The following is a 17,130-nucleotide window of genomic DNA, read 5'->3' on the forward strand; positions in this document are numbered from 1 at the left end:
TCAATTAGCTTTAGTCATTGGTTTAGGTAGTTTGCACCCAGTCGGCCTCCAGTTTCAGTTTGGGGGTTGTGTTAGGCATGTAAGTGGTTTCTTTGGTCTCACGCTAGTGCGCTCTCCTTAGTTGTACTTTTCTATCTCTTAGAACGTTAGATCTCCTCAAAATTCATGATGGCCCAATCTTGATGTACATAATTTGGTTTCTTGATTCTTTTACTTCATGAAAGAGATAGTTGCAATAAGAATAAGTGAGTTAAATGCAAAAATAAATATCATTTATGTCGTAATCAAAGCATCAATAATTAAATTTCTTGGATTTTTGTGCCCGTGATTCTTATAAAATATGATGTGATGAGATTTTTTTGTTAGTCCATATTTGCACTACTTATCATTGTCTATGTCAATCAACCTCCACACATCCCCATGGTTAATGTTTTGAAACCTATGGGGGAGACCATCTGTAAGTAAATGATGTTGGCACTCAAACTGTTCACAAAGTGGTTCCACCTCGAGGCCAAAATAACCTACAGAGAGAGAAGATGCCCAAGGGAGAAAAGGGGCCAAAGGGAGAAAAACTGAATGAGAAACTTGCTTTTAAAAGATGGAAGGCGGTGAGGCAATGGATAAAGTGACTGACTTGCTTCAAGGACTTCGACAAGAGAAGAAACAGATGAAAGATGGACGTGGGGTTGGGCTGTCTCGACGTTAGTTCGTCCCCCGAACCTTCTACTGTGGCATGTGGCCAGCCGATCAAACAACTTATGTGGGGAGCCGCTGCATCTCATTGCGCTAGGCATAGGAAGTTGTTTGTGCTCTGTTGTCAATTAGGGGGCAAAGGACTATGAACACTCCACCACACTTCGTGAGAGTGGTTTGTCGCTTGGATGGTTTGAGTTAGATCAGCTTCTTTGTGGATACTCGACCTTGTTGGTTACTTCAAAATTTTCTTTTCATTTACTATGTTGTTTTTTATCGCATCCGAGATGATATCAGTTAATGAATAGCCTTCAGAAGATACAAGCCAAGGTTCGGTCTTGATGCTAACTACGTCAAGATAGGCAATGGTTAAAGGTAAGGAGAACATGGTTAATCTCCTAGGCAGTCCCCTTAAGTCCAACAAAGAGGTGAAAAATTGATATAGAATGTCCCAAGGATTGTTGGTTTACCTTTCGGATGAGATGGAGAACCCCTTCTCTTGAGCAACAGGGATGCAACAAGAGGAAGAGATAAAGGAGTGGTGGGAGGAGTTGACGGCCCTTTGCCTATTATTGATGGAGGTCTGAGAGACATGCTCCATGCTCCGGATCCAAGAAAAGATGGATCGTGTAGATAGATTTAAGTTTACTATAGAGATTTGTATAAAATGTTGCCTCATTGATGGCTTATCTCGGTTGAAGAGGTAGACAAACTACTTGTGAAATTTTTCTCTTAGGAATAGTTTCTGAAAAATAAGTATGTATTTTTCCAATGATTATTTTCTTGAATTATGTGTTGATGCGATGGCATGTTCTCAAAATCAATGTATATTTCCTACTATGCTTGGCATTAAAGAAAAAAACCAAAGAAAACATGAATTCTTAATTGAACTTAAGGAAATACTACAAAAGAAGAGGGTTAGTATTTCAAGAAATTATTTATGAAAGTATTTGAAAGATCAATACCAAATATGTTCATCAACGAGTAGCTTAGGAATAGGTGCAAGCATTAAAATGTCTAGTATGTATGCATATAATCTAATTATATATTCACTGGCGGGTTGAAATTTTATTTGAAATGAAAAACCATGACAATCATATATTTTTTGAATGATTGATGTTATTTACATTTAGTTATTTTCCCTAGAAAATAATCAATCATGTTAATGAAACGACTTTATTCCTTAAGAATTTGTGCTTAGATTATTTACATGGCGACTCTAATACTCCAGTTATATTGGCAAAGTAGAGATCTAGAACATTTTCTCCTCTTTTTTTAACTACCTAGGGCACTTGCCAATGCGTCTACATTATCTGGCTAGTTACTAATATTTAGTAAGATGAATAGATTGTCTATTAAACCATACTTATTTCTTAATGCTATTATAGATTTCTAAGTAAATTCAAGAGAGCCATGAAGAATAAAGCACAACTCAAATGCTCAATCTATGAAACATATCTACCTTATGAGATTATTTATTTTTGCTCTTATTACTTTGAGCCACTTCCCAAAATGATGATATTGATATTATAAAATCAACATGCATATTGTTTTCTATTTTTAAGTACGCATCAAGTAAAACATCGAGTAGAAGCACTTCTCAGTACCTAAAAGAAAGAGATATCAAAGCAGTGATAGTTTTATTTTATATTAAAAGAAAATTTTATATCTTTTAGATAGACATCATATACATTTTTTATAAATATTCATATTATTTTGATTTAATATCATGCACTCCTTATAGATAATTGTCAAAGAAATCTTTTATATGATTTTTTTTTAATTGTGCCTTATCTTAAAGACAATAATTTTAGCCTTATGAAATCATAAAAACAATAGATAAAAATATTTAAATGTATTTTTAAATTATTTCCAACTAAAAAAAAAAAAAAAGAATGTAGCATATTAATTATTTGTTATTTGTCATTATGCAAATTAAATTTAATTAATTATAATTTGTCATGAAACAAAAAAAAAAGAGCCATGAAAGAAGATATGGTTCTCTCAAAATAATAATAATAATAATAATAATAATAATAATAATAATAATAATAAACCTTAACTATACCCAAAAATAATTACTTTTATCGATTAATTAATGATTCAAATAATTAATTATATAAAAAATAAGATATTTATACATATATGACCATAACATTCTTCATTTATAAATTAAACCATGAGTTTAAAATTAACTATCAATGCTCATGTTAAGATAAATATAATTTTATAAATAGAAATATTCACTTTTTAATTTAAAAATAGATAACAATTATCGTAACTTTAGTAAAAAATGATCAAATAAGTTTCAAATTTAATAGATTTTGTTGAGATGATTTTAATTAGAATTATTTCATTATTCATATATTATACTCGTATTAATATACAATTAATCATCTTAAATATATTATATGTATATTATATTTTTTTTTCTACATCTTAAGTCTAAGGAAAAAATATATTTTTCGATATACATGTAAAAAAAATTAGTTAAAATGAGCTTTGAACCCTCAAATCTATTTTGATAAATTTGCAATAAATATATAATTTATTTTGCAAAGTATTTACATATCTAACCCTTAAAATTCAATTTTTACATGTGCAAGAAAATATATATTTCACTTTTTAAATTCAAAGTGAAGTGTTATATATGCAAATACATGGGAATTAGGTGGCATGCATGTAAATGCCCCACCTAAAATAGCAAAATGATAAGATGAGGCTTAGCTTAAAGAGAGGGAAGAGGTAAATAACATAACAACGTCGTTACCCAAAGTAGGACAGAGGACGGTCGAGATGGACGGCTTATAATTAACGGCAAGCTGAGCTTCCGGTCCGTTACTCTGCTATTCATATATATATATATATATATATATATATATATATATATTCACTTTTTTATTTAAAAATAGGTAATAGTTAGCGTTAATTAAGGAAAAAAATGAACTTTGAAGCCTCGAATCTATTTTGAGAAGTGCAATAAATAGATAATTTGTTTTGCAGTAATGGTCTGTTTTGCAGAACATTTTCATGCAAATTTCATTAGGGATGGAATTAACTGTTACTGAATTTGCTTCAAGATTAGTGCGATACAAAATTTTTTATGTATGGCACTAATCTTAAAGCAAATCTAATGGGCGTCAAAGCAACAGAAAAACATAACAAAGTTATTCTGAAACCACTCTTTTAATAAAAAACAAACTTATTTTGAATGCTCGGCCTCAATAACAGCTTATTGGAAACCTCTTTTTGTTATAGGTTCAACCATTTTAAGAACTATAGTTTATGGAAGATTTACGTACAAGCAACTTAATTCAGATGTATTTTCATATCTAACCCCCAAAACTTCAATTTCTTACATGTGCATTTAAAACTCAAAATGATGTTGGTTTTTATGTGAGATAAAAAGTGTAATTTGGATGATATTATTGTAAAAAAAGTAAAATTTAGATTGTAGATATGTAAATACAGGGGAATTATGTGGTGATGTTTGTAAATGCCCCCACCTAACAAAAAGATAAGAGAGAAACAAGACAAGGTCATGGAGACTTAGCTAAATGACAGGGAGAAGCCAAGTAACATAACAACATCATCACCCAAAATAGGAAAGAGGAAGGTGGACAGTGAACAATAAACTGCGTGCTGAGCTTCCAGTCGGTTGCTCTGCTACTCATATATAGATCGGCTTTCTCTTCCTTTCATTCCATCTCTATCCTTCTTCTCCATTTGACTGAGCTCTCCCTCTCCTTCTAACCCTAAACCAGCTAGCTTCATATTTCTCCCTCTACAGCCTTCTTTACTTTCTCTCTCCTTCCCTTGTGCCCTACAATGCCCATGAACACAGACAAGAAGCAGAAGCAGGGGGGCAAGCAAGTGGGGAAGAATAAGAATCATTCTCATGTCTGCAAGCAAGAATTCAGTTGCAGAAGGAGGCTCCGCCTGCCCATGCGGGCTCATGGGATCAACTATCAACACATTTCCGACGCAGAAGAAAACCCTAATGATCACGTTCACCACCAACAACAAAGCCCAACTTCTCATTCCAACACAGCAGAAGAAGAAGATGTGGCTCACTGCCTGGTCATGCTTTCGAGCGCGACCGTCGGTCGTGTTCTTCTCATCGGCAATGGAGAGAGAGCCTCCACTTTCTCGAGGAAGGAAGACGTCAACGATGAAGAAATCCTGCCTTTGCCTCTGGTTGCGACAATATCTCGCGGCCCAAACCTAAACCCTACTTTACCTCGCCGAACCTTCCCATGCGGGTGGTGCGAAAAGGTCTTCCCATCCCACCAGGCCCTCGGAGGCCATCGTGCCAGCCACAAGAAAGTTAAGGGATGTTTCGCCGCTAAGCTCGGAATCAAATCACCCGACGACACGAAAGCGTACATTGAAGATGATAATCGCAATGCCAATCATCAAAATAATATGATTGAATCTTTTGTGTTGGCAGAAAATTGGCCCCGACAATTCCCGAAGAAGAAGAATCCTAAGGCACATGTATGCTTGGAGTGTAACAGGCAATTCTCTTCTGGCCAGGCGCTTGGAGGACACAAACGTTCCCATTCCGCCGCAGCTGCCGCCGCCGCTGCTACCGTAAACCCGATGTTCGCCGCCACCGCCACCACAGACATGGAAGTAGCAACTAGTAGCAGCATAACGAATGTAATGCAACCCCATACGCTGAATCTTCTTCGAATGTTCAGTGATTCAACTTCTATCATAGACTTGAACATGCCGGTGCCGACTGATAATATCACTGAAAGTCCGCCACAATCTGGATGGGAAATGAACCAGACGAGGAAGAATCAAAGGGCTGCTACTACGAGTGATAACGATGATGAGAAAGAGAAGGCGCCAATGGAGAATTTGGAGGAAGAGGTTGAGAGCAAGGAGGTGAACATGGCTAATCCTAGTGATCTCATGGTTGACACTGATGAGGAAGATGGAAGCTCCGAGTGGTTACAGATTGGGTTCGGATCCATGTTCCACAAACAGAGTGGTGCGGATCGGTCGTAGTGCATAAATTAAAATATGATTTTATATTTTTGTTGTTTGATATTTTCTTATGAAACAGTAGAAGTTCTTGTCTGTACATATTGTTTATTAGTCATTCTATGTAATAAAAAGAATAGAAAGATTGAAATAAATGGATGCTTGGACTAACAATTCAAGCTTGCCGTCTTACATGGGAAAATTGTTCTTATTCATTGTTGTACAAGATAGAGTTCGAGTATATTGTTGAACATAGAGTCTGGATGTATTTGGATTCGTACTTATGTATAGTTGTAAATGAACCAATGCACTCAATGAACAACTCCAAACTCAACGTTATTAAGACTTGATAATATTCGTTTGGTAAATAAACAAGCTTGAACAAATCTTCAAAACACGAATCTTAAATAAACTAAACATAAGCATAGTTGAACTTCTTTATTTATGTTCAAATGTGTGATATTAAATTCAAATTTAGCTTGTATCATATGTGATAAATTAATTAAAAAATGATTAGCTTAAAATTATTTAATTATAAATTTAATAGTAAAATATATTATATTAATTATATTTTAGATTAATTCTTAATTAGATATTTATTTTATTATTAATTATTAACTATTTGAAAACTAACATCATGGAATTCTAAAAGTGAATATCACTCTTGTTCATTCTTTTTTATTATGATTCATCTGATCGCTTTTGATTTTTCTCAATTATTTCTACAATTGATGATTAGTTTTACATTGTGATTTATTTGGTAGTACTAGTTCATTTAATTTTTTTGCTATTGTTTTAATATTTTTTTCTCTATTTTAGAGTTCATTCTTATGACAATATATCTATTATAGACACTAGATGACATCATGAGAGTTAATTCATTTGTTGATATGATTTACTTAATTATTTATTTATTTAGATTTGTAAAATTGTTATTATATTTTTATATAAAAAACTTTATACATGTTTGAATTTTTAGCTCGTGTATTTGCTTGTTTGAATATTCTTCAATTGTCATGAACATATCAAGTTCAAACATTAAAAAATTTAAACAAGTTAAGCTTGAACAAATATGAAAGATCGACACAAGCTCAAGCCGAACATGAACAACTTATAACTGTCCCAGGCCAAGTTCAAGTCATGATATATTCGGCTCAATTACAGTCTTATTCGTACTTAATATTCTCTCCTTACATGATTGTGGGTAGTTTTTTTTAAGCGTCAAACAAGATTGTGGAGAGAATTAGGGTGTGCATTATTTGTTTAAAATAAAAAAATTAAATCAAATTAATTTGATTAATTTGGATTGGTTTAAAAAATGAATTTTGGTTTTTAAAATTTAAAATTTTAATATTAATAAATTTCGATTTGGCCAATTCAATTTCGTCAAAATCATGATAGGCTCTGTTTAGGATTTATGATTTCTAGTGCATGTAATCTGTTAGAATTATTTAAATATTAATTCATTTGTGGGAATCATAAATCCTAACAATGGATAAAAGTTACGTCAGAGTGGACTGTGTTGGAACTTGTAATGTCGACGCTAGAGGACGCTAAGGTTGACAAATTATTTACAATGGATAGTTTTGACCCTAACTGCATTATTGATCCAGATTTTTGCATGGACCTCAATTCTAATATAAATTCGATGCAAATTAAATTTAGCGATGTAATATCCCCATATTAGTGTTGAATTTATCTGAGTCTAATTTGAATAAATCTTGTAGTATGATCCTCCTACAAGCTCAGGTTTTCCTCTGATTCAAGATCTTGGGTCTTTTTTTCATGAAGAAAGTAGGGCTCTATCTATAGAGTTTAGGAGTGTATCCCTTACAAATAGGGAATTGAATGACAAATACACGTTTATATGCTTGATCATATGACAAATAGGTAGATTAATATCCTTGGCCCTGGAGAGTATGGAAATGGAGCTGACTTAGTCAAGTATTATGTGTCATCTCATATGTCCCTCACAAGAGGATTTCCATCACCTTTTTAAAGATAAGGAATTCTAAGCTTCCTTATAGCTACAATCTAGACACAGAGTTGCAAAACATCATTCCTTTTGCACTTTGAAGAGAAGACTTCTAGTATTATCTTATCTAATGTCTATTTTTTATGTCCATATTTGTAAACTTATGGATGTTGTTAGTCATTTATGGGAGTTGTTGTTATAATGAGTTACTGTGGATGTTTTTCTATTATATAAATGTTTTATAAATTGTTCCTTACTCAATGAACAAAATTTTCAGTGACTAAATGTAGAGATATTATATGCATCTTGTTTTTCAACGTGATGATGACTAGATGACTTGAAAATAACAACTTCATTTAAATGTGAATTGTGAAACTCTTTGAGTTGACACTAACTATAAAACTAAATCAAATAAAAAACTTTCAAATCAAAATAAAAAACTTCCAACGAGAAAAAAAATTTCAAACCAAAACATCAAAAGCTTTAAAAAACAAAATAAAAAACTTTCATACCACATCAAAAAGCTTTCAAAAAAAAAAAAAAAAATCAAACCAAACATGATTAAAAAAAAATTAAAAAAATCAAACTAAGACATCAAAATCTTCCAAACAAAAACATATTTTATAGGGTTATGATGTGCTTACCTGTCATATTTCTAAAAAGAAAAATTTTAGTTGAAGATAGTGCATTAAGTGAATAATTAGTGATTTTCTTACCTATAAAATATTATGAATGTGGAGGACTACTATAAAGTTAGCATGTCTAAATTATAAGGGCTTTTCAAAGGCATCTACTTTTAAGAAATGGAAGAAAAGACTTGTTGCTTGATTGTTACTAGATGTTCCGGTCCATTGATCATGTGTTCAGAAGAATTAAGGATACATTTACTAAAAATAGATTTGAAAAATGTAAGCATCCACCAATATTGAGTGCATATTAATTACGATTAAAAATTATCTCAATTCAAAAAAAGATTAAAAAAATTTAGAAAAAAAAAACTAATTTGCCCATGTTATCGAATAGTAGTAGTTTCAATAATTGGGTTCACGGGTTGGGTTTGAGTTTGACCTAAAGTTCACTCCATACAAAATTGCTCGACTAAAACTCGACCTAAATATTAAATGGATCAAAAATCCTAACCCAAACATAACCCACCTTCAACTCAACTTACCCAAACTCGACCCACATAACCCCTTGAATATATGCATAATAATCAGTTATATTTAAGTCGAGTTAGGTCAATTTTAAGTCAAGTTTGGCTTAAATTGGGGTTGATGAGTCAAATTCAGGTCAATTTTTGATTGGTGGGTCAATTCTAGGTTAGTGGTTCAAGCTAAATCAGATCTCAAAAATTAAATATGCTTATATTTTTTACCAAAATTCGACTCAAAAATAAATAGGAACAGCCCTAACATTATTTTTATGAGCTAATTAGGATTGAGCCTAGTTGGTGTGCAGCAAAGGTCAATTTTTTATACCTCTTTCTAATAATCAACTTCAAGGTTAAGGTGTAAATTATAATTAGACAAATTAGAATATTTTTTGTAATCTATAATAAAAATATATAAATTCGATTAGACATAATCTCAATATGATGTCATGGAGAAGAACTTTTGTGATAATCTATTACACACTATGATAGAGATTAAGTGAAAAATTAAAGATAATATAAAAGCTCTATTGGACTTAAGTAAGTAGTAAAAAAAGAGTAAGCTCCAAGAGATTCTTAGTAAAAAACTTTTGAAGCTTAAAACCAAAATGATGTCTCGTGTTAGAACATTAAAGCATTTATTTAAGATTAATAAAGTTATTTGACATGAAATTCATGGCTTTCATAATTTTTTCAAGTGCGTGATGTAATGTATGCATTTAGCATTTTAGCCAAAAAATAATCAAACATTTAATTAAAATGGGCTATTTCTTTAAGGATCTGAATTTAGCTCTTTTGAATTATAAATCTGAATACAACTTACAATGAACATTCTAGCTCTTTTGAATATTTGAAAACAAAGTATATTTGATCATATTGAAGATTTTTTAACAAATTATAAAGAAAATTGTTAAGAATGAAGCATGCCTCAAAGGCTTAATTTATTTCAAGTTTAAAAGAGAGAAATATGTCCATATTCAACTTAGACTGGTTCACTTTAGTTTCTATTAGGGGTGAAAGAGTGCATAAGTTATATGTCATAACCAAGTTAAACTTAGTAAAACATATGTAAATTTTGATACATTTACTTCATCATATCAAGCATTGCAACTGTCCAAAATTCTTTGGTTGGCGACCTCCCTTTATGTCAAACTTTCTAGCATCTTTGTCCATCAACATTTCTCTGCATTTTTGCAGCGAAAATTTTATCGTCTATGGTATATCTACTAGTAACACAGTTTTGTGGAAATTTTTCTCTATCAAAATGCATTTTTTTTACCAAGGTTTTAGCCTTGGAATGTTATCCTTCAATATTTTGCCAATAATTAAGTTTTTTTTAAAAAAAAAATTATGATTTTTAAATGGAAAGTACCATAGAAATATTAGTATTATTTTTTTTTTTTGTAGTGTTCTTTTCTTCTTACATAATGAATCAAAGCTGAGTCAAAAATATAGCAGGCGTGATTTTTCATTCCAAAGTTTTTTTCAGCACCCAAATCAACACAACAATTAAAATTCAAAGCATGTCCACTCGGGAATTTTAGTTATTTGAGTCACTCATAAATTATTCTTCGTTGGGACAAAGTGAGTGAATATTATGCTTTGGCCTTAATGAACTTACCGACAACAGTTTCTTGCATCTCCAACTTCGGCATTTTGCATATCTCCTTCAAATCAAGTCTGACATTCATGTTATTTTTCATTTTTTCATTAACATCCATCACAGTGTTGAAGATATTATTATATAACTTTTTTCTATGTGCATGACATCCAAATTATATCTGATCGTGTTATCCTTCCAATAAGGCAGATCCCAAATATTAATTTCATTGTCCAATTATGAGTGATACCAAATCTGGATGGATGATGTGAAAAAGGCTCAAGGCATACAATATTCTTTGGAATGGCACTAACAATCTGTATTATATCTTCCTCAGATATTCTTGAAGGTGAAAATGATTTCTCAATTTTGTTTCTTCAGAATGCATTCATGTTCCTTCTGAAGAGGCCTTCGACATCTAGAAACATACGATGACAGTCATACCATGAGTTCTTCCTGTCCTGCTGTTAGATTAATTTATTTAATATGGGCAGACTAGATTTCCCGTTGTGCTCCATCTAGATAATATTTCATATGCAAGAAAATTATTTATTGTCCACATTAATGTTGCTTTTGTCAATTGTGTTTCCTAGAGACGTCGTACGTCATGACACCTATTTCTCAAAGAATTTGCAGCTCATCTATTAACGGTTGTAAATATACATCAATCCTCCCTTTAACGCTACTGGGACCAGGTATAATCAGATTCAAGAAGAAGAATGGGGTTGTCATGCACATCTCAGGTGACAAATTGTATGGTGTAACAATCACTGGCCAATAAGAGTAGGGCGGTGCAGTCTAATCGTATGGTCTGAAGCTATCATAGCAGATATCTGGCTGGAAATTACCTGCCTCCGCAGCAAACTCGGGATATGAGCAATAAAAAGATTTTCATGACTCCCCATCTATTGGATGACTAATTGTGTCGTTTTCTTTTGATATGTTTTGATGTCATGTCATATGTGGAGCAGTACGCATAGAATTGTATAGCTTATGTGGACGTGGAATAAGTGATAGATAAAATAGCTGCTTGAACGAAACTTCATTCTGCTTCTTACTTTGTCTGCTCTGAGGTTTGAATCTAGGAGAATTACAAATCTTCATTGAGCCTCCACCGCGCTACTATTGTGATATAGCATACATTTATTTACACAACAATCAATCTTTTTTGCTTTAAGCCCTAACTTGGAGACCAACTTTTTCATCCTGTATAAATCTTCAGAACTAAATTTTTAGGTGGATTAGTCTCTTTTGGCTGGCCTGCAAACTGATTGAAGCATTTTCGGGGAATGTTACACTTTGTTTTGATTTTTAGCATTCTAGAGCTACAGATAACTCAAAATGAGATGTGCAACCATTACATAGTAACATTTGAGTAGCATTCAATAAATCATAAAACGTCTGAGCCTCAGGATTTGGTGTCTCTTCCTGCGGCACTTGGCTCGCCTAACGATGTCTTATTCCATCAAATAGCATCTCTTTAAATTTGCTTGAGCCAAATTAGGTGGAGGATCATAACTTCTCGAAAGAGTGGAGTTGAATGTTATAAGATCAACCTCCCCATGTGAAGTCAAAATCCAATAATATGACTAAAATCCCTGATCATATAGATCACATTTCACTTTGTCGGGAGTTAAGTGTGCTCGATTTTTTTGTTTCGAATATGGACACTAAAACCTACTCTCATATATATAAACTGACAATTAAGATGCAGCTGCCACAAATTCCTCGACACTGTTCAAGAACCTAGGCGTTTCATTTTCTATTCGGATAAAGTCTGTTATATATCCACGATCTTGATGTACGGATATCTATGTGTACCTTCAAACATGAGAATAATGAACACATTATAAAATGCATTCAAATAAATACATTGTATTTAATTATTTTAGTAGATTTACTGAATGAGTGGTAACAAAAGGTGATGAAAGCTGATCATAATCAACACATGTTAAATGAGCGAACGTTTTAGATAGTTTTGAAGTCAGAAGTTAACAGTCTACTAAGGATGTTAGGGTTGTCGAAGACCGAATATTGACGAACATTCATCCAAAATTTCCACTAATCTTGGTTGTCATTGTAGCTATAACAACCCTTTCGCAAGTATATTTTTTTCACATTTTCTCTACAAGTGTAAAGCTATTTATCCATCTAAGTATTCTTATCTCAACAACTCTTATTAGGCTACTTTCACATGATGTTTTACGAGTTTAGTTAAAAATTACGGGGACAATTATGATTGGCTCTTCACTTGGAGACAAAATATGATAGAAATATATGTTTGAAGGCTAGTGTAACTATGGTGGCATACAATATTAGATGGAGTCGTCCTAATGGATTGAAAAACAATGTTCAACCAATAATGATCTTTGAAGAAACTAACAATACTAAAATGTCAAACGGTCTGAGTTGTAGTATATCTGATATTGTCTGTCACCATAGCTACACCAAATCTTACACGAGTTTATTTCTTTCGCATTTTATTTTCCAAATGGAAAGCTAATCATAGCCTAAACATAATATTCGTCGCTAATCCCATACATGATTGACTGCACATTTGAAAATATGTTCTTAGAATGAGATATTTCATAAGATGTAAAAGTTTTCACTGCATTCTCTAGTGCGAACTCTAATTTCTACAACTAGAATGAAAATTCACATAGAAATCTAAATTATCAGTTTCAAAATAATAATTCACTTTGAAATCTAATTTGCATTGCCAAAATGGGAACTGCAGCAATGAAATTTAGCTTTTGATGTAAATTTCCATATTGGAACTGATAAATTAGATTTCGAAGTGAATTTTCATTTTGGTTGTGTAAATTAGACTTCACATTAGATGATGCAATGAAAACTCTTACAATCTTATGAAATATTTCCCTCTAAGAATATATTTTCAGGTGTTCATTCAATTGCGTAAGGGACTACGACGACGAGCATGTTTATTTCTATAATTGGTTTTATAGTTGAAAACAAAATACGAAACAAATATGTATGTGATAGGGTTGTAATAGCTACAGTTGCAGACAATATTAGAAGAAACATCATAGTCTAAATAAACCTTTTGAATAACATCTTTTTAATACGAAACAATAATTATCGCTAAAAAATTAATTGATTTTAATTTTGGCTTGAATTTTTTTAGAGCTGACAACAGTTAAGCTTGAAATCAGAAAGTTGGCAGCATACTGGGTTGTTAGGGCTATCAAATATCAATAATCGGCGAATATTTATCAATATTTTATTTCTAATCTTGTTTATCACCATTGCTTCACTAACTCATTCACGGGTATATTTCGTTCACATTTTATCTGCAAGTGTAAAGCCAGTGATTCGTATGGGGTATGCAATTGGTTTTTTACTTGGAGACAAAATATAAAACATATATATATATATAATAAGATGTTAAACGATCCAACTTCAAGCTGAAATGATGTAAGTTCCAACCAATCAACTTGAGATTTACTAATTAATCACATCCTCATTTATATCACTGTCACTTTGAAAGTCCCGAGATATTTAGAATCTTCACACCTTTTTAATGATTTGATCACACGTTATTACAACTTCGTCAGTAGAACTACTACTACTAAAATTACATTTCAATTATTCATTACTAGATCTACTCAAACGAAGGACTTTAGATTCCAATATCAACCTCCTTAATTTAAGTTTTTCCTAAAATCTTTCACTAGTCTTATCCACATGTACTTCTTGATTTCTCTTATAAATAATCAATCTTAAATAGTCCAAATCTCTAATTTATTTTATAAAAGAGGGTTTCATTGAAAATGAACATTTTCATTTATTCTATAAATTTATATGAAACAAAAAAAATGCTAGGCATTTTAGTGTGTTGGTTGAGAACTTAGACTTTCAACTAAGAGGTCCTCGATTCAACAACTTGTGTATGAGACACGTGTACATTGAAGATTAAATTCACTCAAATTTTCAAAAAAAATTAAAAAATTTGAGAACAAGAATAGATAATTAAACCATTTGGAAAGTTATTCAGATGTACAAGGGTCGGTGAAATAATTAACAATACAGATTAATGATCGTATAATGAACATAAAAAAATTAGGTTAAAAGAGGTCTCTCAATGCCCTCTTCTTCATCATGGCCGGTTGTTTCCGTTGGGTGTTGCTGATCGACAGCATTGGGAACCCCAAAACCTTCTTTCTCCTTCGCCCATAAAACCATATACAGGCCAAGAAACATTGCCAGCATTCCTACCAAGCTGATCATATACATAAATCAATAGAACTCATTAATTAGCGATTATTCAATCTTAATTAAATATCAAATTTTGATAATTAAAGCTAAATTCTGACTTCACAGAAGTCAACAACCAATCCAAGGTTATGTTTCTCAACATTACAACTATTTGGCTAGACATTTTTCGTGGTTTTCAAATAATAATAATAATAATAATGGTAATATTAAATACATACCATCCTATTCCTTTGTATTGACATATCTAACACCTACATTTTATTTTACATTTATACCGCCCAAATCCTTCATGGCACATCAAAATTACCATCATTTTAACTTTTCAAAAGTGAAATAAGCTTTTTCATGCATGGGTACGGCAGTTTGTATGTAAAAATTGAAAATTTATGTGTAGATATTATGTACATACATAAGAATTGAGTGGAATGTATGTAAATATTCCAAAAAAATATATATTTTATAATCAAATCCACTAAAGTTGGTGGCTGTATAAAGCCCTTGTTTGGCTTTTTAACATAGAAGAAAAACAACAGTTACCTTTCAAGCCTGACCACTTGGCCAAGAATTATTGCCGAAAGAACAGCAGAGCAAACGGTCTGGATGGGACTAAACATGGAGACCATGACTGGCCCCTTCCTCAGCACAGCCCAGGTTTGAAATGCAACACAGAGTGCAATCAACATTCCTCCCTGCATATCAAATTATCTTTATTTTTTATAGTTTAGGACCTCTGAAAACAATTAATTAAACTTCACTTCTCATGTAAAAAGAATGAAGATTAAAATTTCACGCAGTAGGTGGGAAGAAAAAGGAAAACCAGAAATGCTATTTTTTTTTTCCTGGATCATATATTGACAAGGACTTTCACATGCACCACCAGCACACAAATATTACGTGACTATTTATTTCGGAAATATACATGCATTCCACACAATTCTTATGTATTTATTTACAAATCTAACACCTATTTTTTCATAAATATATTTATAATGAAAGAAAAGAGTAAAAATAGTCCACTTGCTCGATGATTGTTTTAGTCTCAAGCTCTATAAAAGTGTCAAAATAGTCTCATGATTCTTTACGTGGGAACTATTTCAACTCATATTAAGAACATCACTAGACTAAATTAACTCTTTTATAAACTCTGAAACTAAGTCAGATGACTACTTGACACGTCTCTTTATAATATTTTTGTGACAAACTTATGCATGAAAAATTGTATTTCACTTTCAAAAGTTAGCAATATTGATAACTTTTTATGTAATATAAATTAGTCAAGTACAAAGCATACAAATATACTTTTTTACGTTAGATATGTAAACAGATAAGAACTATGTGGTAGATATGCAAATGCCCCTAATTATTATGTTTACTCAAATCATTTGAGCAATTAACAAAACCAACCCTCAAAATGAGATAATTGTGTAACTTTAATGATTTGGTGGCTTGTATTGATTATAAATGTTTGTGTGCAAGAGTAAAAAGAAAATATATGTACCAGCAAGACAAAGGAGATAATGGCTTGGATGCTTATAATTGGCTGACCGAAATCAAGCTTTCCTTCTGTGATGAATTGAACAACAGCAGTAAGAATTGCGGCCACCAAAGATGTTACAGCGCACAAGGAGAAGGGAGCCGGGAACTCCATCATTGTAGCAGCCTAAAAATGTGCAGAATATTTTCTATAATGATATCTCGTGGTTAGTAATCATAAAGACTGATGCAAAAAGAAAAAAAAATAGTACATATGAAGTTTCTGGCTGAAGTAATAGTTATTTGTATATCTATTAAAAGATTAAAAAGAAATTTACATGCATACCACCCAATTCCTATATATTTACGTATCTAGCTCATAAATTTTACTTTTTTACATTTATGCCACCAATCTTTCATATCGCATAAAAAATACCACCATTTTGGTGTTATGTATGTAAAAATTGAGATTTAGGTGTTAGGTATGTAAGAACATAGGAATTGAGTGGTATGTATGTAAATATTCCAAGATTAAAAATTCAGGTAAATATTATCATTGATCATTAATGTAGAGGATACAGCTATCAAGAAGAACCTCACAATTAGAAGCAGGAAAGAAGAAAGAAGAAAACTAGATAATAAATCTCCTAAATGACATAACTGAGCACAATCCATGATAGTGGAGCCATTCGAAATGATAAAATTACTTTTTAAAATAGAAAAACATATTTTCCTAAAGGATAAATAATGCAATTCACAAATAATTAACTTGGAAGAAAAATAGGGGGGTCTGTTCTGTCCTAAAGGACAAATAGTAAAGTTTGGTGTTAGATATGTAAAAACATAGGGATTGGGTGTAAAAAAAGAAAAATAAAATGTCCTCTTTCTGTGCCATGCATGAATTAAACAATCCTATGGGACTAATTCTACAATAGAGCAAATGAACTACTTTAGAATAATAACACATAGTCGGCTACTGCAATACTCAGAAAACGCCTTTTTTTTTGGGGG

General features: G+C 31.9%; 2 protein-coding genes across 2 annotated transcripts in view; one reads left to right on the forward strand and one right to left on the reverse strand.

Moving 5' to 3' along the window:
- Nucleotides 1–4,247: 4,247 nt before the first annotated feature.
- Nucleotides 4,248–5,709, forward strand: LOC110019300 (zinc finger protein ZAT5-like). Its single transcript, XM_020716921.1, has one exon. The coding sequence runs from the start codon at nt 4,522–4,524 to the stop codon at nt 5,707–5,709; it is 1,188 nt and encodes a 395-aa protein (XP_020572580.1). The 5' UTR covers nt 4,248–4,521.
- Nucleotides 5,710–14,439: 8,730 nt separating this feature from the next.
- Nucleotides 14,440–17,130, reverse strand: part of LOC110019339 (WAT1-related protein At5g47470-like) — a 17,771-nt gene continuing 15,080 nt past the window's right edge. Inside the window, exons 5-7 of the mRNA XM_020716970.1 lie at nt 16,145–16,306; nt 15,184–15,335; nt 14,440–14,650 (exon numbers count right to left, since the gene is read on the reverse strand). Coding sequence (XP_020572629.1) covers nt 14,491–14,650; nt 15,184–15,335; nt 16,145–16,306 — 474 coding nt within the window. The 3' untranslated portion in view covers nt 14,440–14,490. The remainder of the gene's footprint in view (nt 14,651–15,183; nt 15,336–16,144; nt 16,307–17,130) is intronic.

The sequence above is a fragment of the Phalaenopsis equestris genome, unplaced genomic scaffold (assembly GCF_001263595.1).
Source record: "Phalaenopsis equestris unplaced genomic scaffold, ASM126359v1 Scaffold000054, whole genome shotgun sequence".
NCBI classification, from domain to species: domain Eukaryota; kingdom Viridiplantae; phylum Streptophyta; class Magnoliopsida; order Asparagales; family Orchidaceae; genus Phalaenopsis; species Phalaenopsis equestris.

Coding starts and splice junctions, on each gene's coding strand:
- LOC110019300 (XM_020716921.1), top strand. CDS start 4,522: ATGCCCATGAACACAGACAAGAAGCAGAAGCAGGGGGGCAAGCAAGTG.